This window comes from Cucumis melo, chromosome 4 (genome assembly GCF_025177605.1).
Source record: "Cucumis melo cultivar AY chromosome 4, USDA_Cmelo_AY_1.0, whole genome shotgun sequence".
Classification (NCBI taxonomy): Eukaryota; Viridiplantae; Streptophyta; class Magnoliopsida; order Cucurbitales; family Cucurbitaceae; genus Cucumis; species Cucumis melo.
In genome coordinates this window covers 16,607,886-16,611,580 of record NC_066860.1, presented here as the reverse complement: position 1 = coordinate 16,611,580, position 3,695 = coordinate 16,607,886, and the positions used below count along the sequence as shown (strand labels likewise).

At 39.4% G+C, this 3,695-nt stretch overlaps 1 protein-coding gene across 1 annotated transcript; it reads left to right on the top strand.

The window, feature by feature from the left end:
- The first annotated feature begins 767 nt into the window (after positions 1–767).
- Positions 768–3,695, top strand: LOC127148941 (uncharacterized). The gene has a single exon (XM_051083376.1). The coding sequence runs from the start codon at positions 768–770 to the stop codon at positions 3,693–3,695; it is 2,928 nt and encodes a 975-aa protein (XP_050939333.1).

Genomic DNA, 3,695 nt, shown 5'->3' with positions numbered 1-3,695 from the left:
ATCAATTAGGTATCTCAGTAGAAGAGTTATCAAATAGTAAACTGGTGATTCAAGGCTTTAATCAAGGAGCACAACGGGCAATAGGCACTGTTCGTTTGGAGATCGTCATAGGGGATTTGCAGGCAAGCACAATATTCCATGTGATCGATTCGAGGACTACTTATAAAATGCTATTGGGACATTCATGGATACATGAAAATGGAATAGTAACCTCCAAGCTTCATCAATGCTTCAAATTTTATAAACAGGGAATTAGGAAGGTTGATGCTGACTCTAGGCCATTTACAAAGGTTGAGTCTCACTTCGTTGATGAAAAATTTTATACAAAAAGTGAAGACGTGAGTGAAATCATATCAACTGAAGTTCCAATGACTAAGGGCACTTTTAAGAACGAGCAAGAAATGATCACAAGCAAGAAATCAAATAAAGGGGATGCACTTAATAGTCAACAAAGTGGTGAATCGACGACCGAAACTAAGTTAAAGGCGCCAGAGGCTGAAAGGATAGCAACCTTACAAAAGGAAGTCTCAAATCCCCATGTTTTACGTTATATTCCTTTATCCCAATGTAAGAAGGGAGAATTACCATTTGCAGAATGTTCGAAAAACCTGACGGTCAAAAATACCGAGATATTAAAGGAAAATTTCACCGCGCCGCTTACCAAGATAGAGAAAGGAGAAGCGAAAAAAATTGAGAAAAATGACTTAGAAGCATACCTTCCAGAAAGATGAACAGTTGAGGGATTCGACCCAAAGGCATATAAGTTGATGGCAAAGGCGGATTATGACTTTACAACTCGTAATGAGCTTAAAAGCGTGAAAATATTTGACGAAAGGCCTGAGCTTTCCCCTACTCAAAAGAAGCTTCAGAAACAAGGATATTTTATACCTAATTCCAGAGCTGGAATTGGATATCAGTCTTCTGAACCAGTCCGAATAACTGGTAAAGGAAAAACAAAAGTTGCTAATACATGCCACATTACAGTTGAAGAAAGTAAAGATTCTGAAGAGGGCAAAAAAGATAGAAGTCAAAGAACTTCAGTTTTTGATCGCATTGCTTTTTCTGTTATACGTCCTTCAGACTTCCAGAGGGTGAGTACATCGATAGCGAAAGACAGTAATCAAGTTTCAACCTGTAGCTCCAGTCGACTTTCTTCCTTTCAAAGGTTAAACACAAATGCAAAGAAAGTACAATCTATAAGCCCAACTCCGACCACAAGAAAATCTGCCTTCAAAAGGTTAAGCGTGTCAGTAACAAGAGGCCAAAAGAAAGCCTCCATATCCGTCTCAAACAAATCTAGCCTAGTGACAGAAGACGAGGAAATTCGTAGTGCATTTCCATCAAGAATGAAAAGAAAGATGTTCGTCTCAGTAAATACAGAGGGTTCATTGAAAGTAAAGCGACATGATGTTGTTTTTACTCGACCTGAAGATAATGAACCAGAAGATGAAGTAGATGTGGCAGGTTGTTGTCATGTTACAATAGAAGAGACATCTAATCATGATATATTTGAACAGGATGCCAAAGCGGCTCCGTTATCACTTGAGGATGGGGGTCAATCAATGATTGACGAGTTAAAAGAAGTCAATCTTGGTACGAAAGAAGAACCTCGTCCAACCTTCATAAGCACCCAACTTTCTGACAATGATGAAAATGAGTACGTAAACTTACTCAAAGCATATAAAGATGTCTTTGCATGGTCATATAAGAAAATGCCTGGACTCGACCCAAAGGTGGCCGTTCATCGCTTAGCGATCAAACCAGAGCATCGGCCAGTTAAGCAAGCCCAACGACGATTTCGACCAGAACTCATTTCTCAAATTGAGGAAGAGGTAAATAAGCTCATTGAGGCTGGATTTATTCGTGAAGTCAAGTACCCAACATGGATAGCTAATATTGTTCCCATAAGGAAGAAGAATGGCCAACTACGTGTTTGTGTCGATTTTTGCGACCTAAATAACGCATGCCCAAAAGATGACTTTCCTTTGCCTATCATGGAAATCATGATAGATGCAACTGCAGGGCATGAAGCTTTATCTTTCATGGATGGGTCGTCAGAATATAATCAGATTAGAATGGCTCTAGATAATAAGGAGAAAACAGCATTTCAAACTCCAAAAGGTATATACTGTTATAAGGTAATGCCTTTCGGATTGAAAAATGCAGGTGCTACATACCAGCCCGCTATGCAAAGGATCTTTGATGATATGCTGCATAAACACATTGAATGTTATGTTGACGATCTCGTAGTCAAGTCCAAGAAGAAATACAATCACTTGAAAGACCTGAAGCTGGTACTTGATCGCCTCAGAAAATATCAACTAAGAATGAACCCTCTCAAGTGTGCATTTGGTGTAACTTCAGGGAAGTTTTTAAGATTTATAGTGAGACATCGCGGCATCAAAGTTGATCACTCAAAAATTGATGCTATCCAGAAGATGCCAAGTCTGAAGAACCTGCACGAATTGAGACGATTGCAAGGTCGTTTGGCTTACATTAGAAGGTTTATATCTAATCTTGTAGGTCGATGTCAACCATTCCAAAGATTAATGAGGAAGGATGCAGTCTTTGATTGGGACCAGTCATGCCAAAATGCATTTGATAGCATAAAGAAGTATCTGTTCAACCCTCCGGTCTTAAGTGCGCCTGCAGTCGGAAAACCATTAATATTGTATATTGCGGCTCAAGAGACTTCGCTCGGGGCATTACTTGCACAAGAAAATGATAAGGGTAAGGAATGTGCACTCTACTATCTAAGTAGAACTCTGATGGGAGCTGAATTAAATTATTCTCCAATTGAGAAAATGTGTGTCGCCCTCTTCTTTGCAATAGATAAACTGAGACATTATATGCAAGCCTTCACTATACACTTGGTGGAAAAAGTTGATCCTGTCAAATATATCTTATCAAGGTCATTCATCTCGGGACGCCTCGTGAAGTGGGCTATTATACTCCAACAATATGATATTGTATATATCCCTCAAAAAGCAGTGAAGGGCCAAGCATTGGCAGATTTCCTGGCTGATCATCCAGTTCCATCAAATTGGAAGTTATGTGACGACTTACCTGATGAGGAAGTATTGTTTATTGAAAGCATGGAGCCTTGGATCATGTTCTTTGATGGTGCGGCACGAAGAAGTGGAGCTGGTATTGGCATTGTCTTCATTTCTCCTGAGAAACATATGTTGCCATATAACTTCACACTCGGTAAATTGTGTTCAAATAATGTTGTCGAGTACCTAGCCTTTATTATCGGCCTCCAAATGGCTTCAGAATTTGGGATAAAGTGCATAGAAATATTCGGTGATTCGAAGTTAATCATAAATCAGCTCTCTTATCAGTACGAGGTAAAGCATCAAGACTTGAAGCCTTACTTTAGTTATGCTAGAAGATTGATGGACAGATTTGACAGCATAATGTTGGAGCATATACCGAGATCAGAAAATAAGAAAGCTGATGCACTTGTAAATTTGGCCACTGCTTTAGCAGTCTCAGAAGATATACCAAAAAACATTTCCCTTTGCCAAAAATGGATTGTGCCTTCAATTGAAAGTCAATACAAAGAAGCTGATGTGATATCTGTGTATGCAATTGATGAAGAAGATTGGCGCCAACCCATTATAGACTATTTGGAGCATGGAAAACTTCCCACCGATCCTCGACATAGAGCTGAAATACGTAGAAGAGCTGCGTGA

What these genes read in the sequence shown, in the direction of transcription:
- LOC127148941 (XM_051083376.1), top strand. Translation starts at nt 768, where the DNA reads ATGGCAAAGGCGGATTATGACTTTACAACTCGTAATGAGCTTAAAAGC.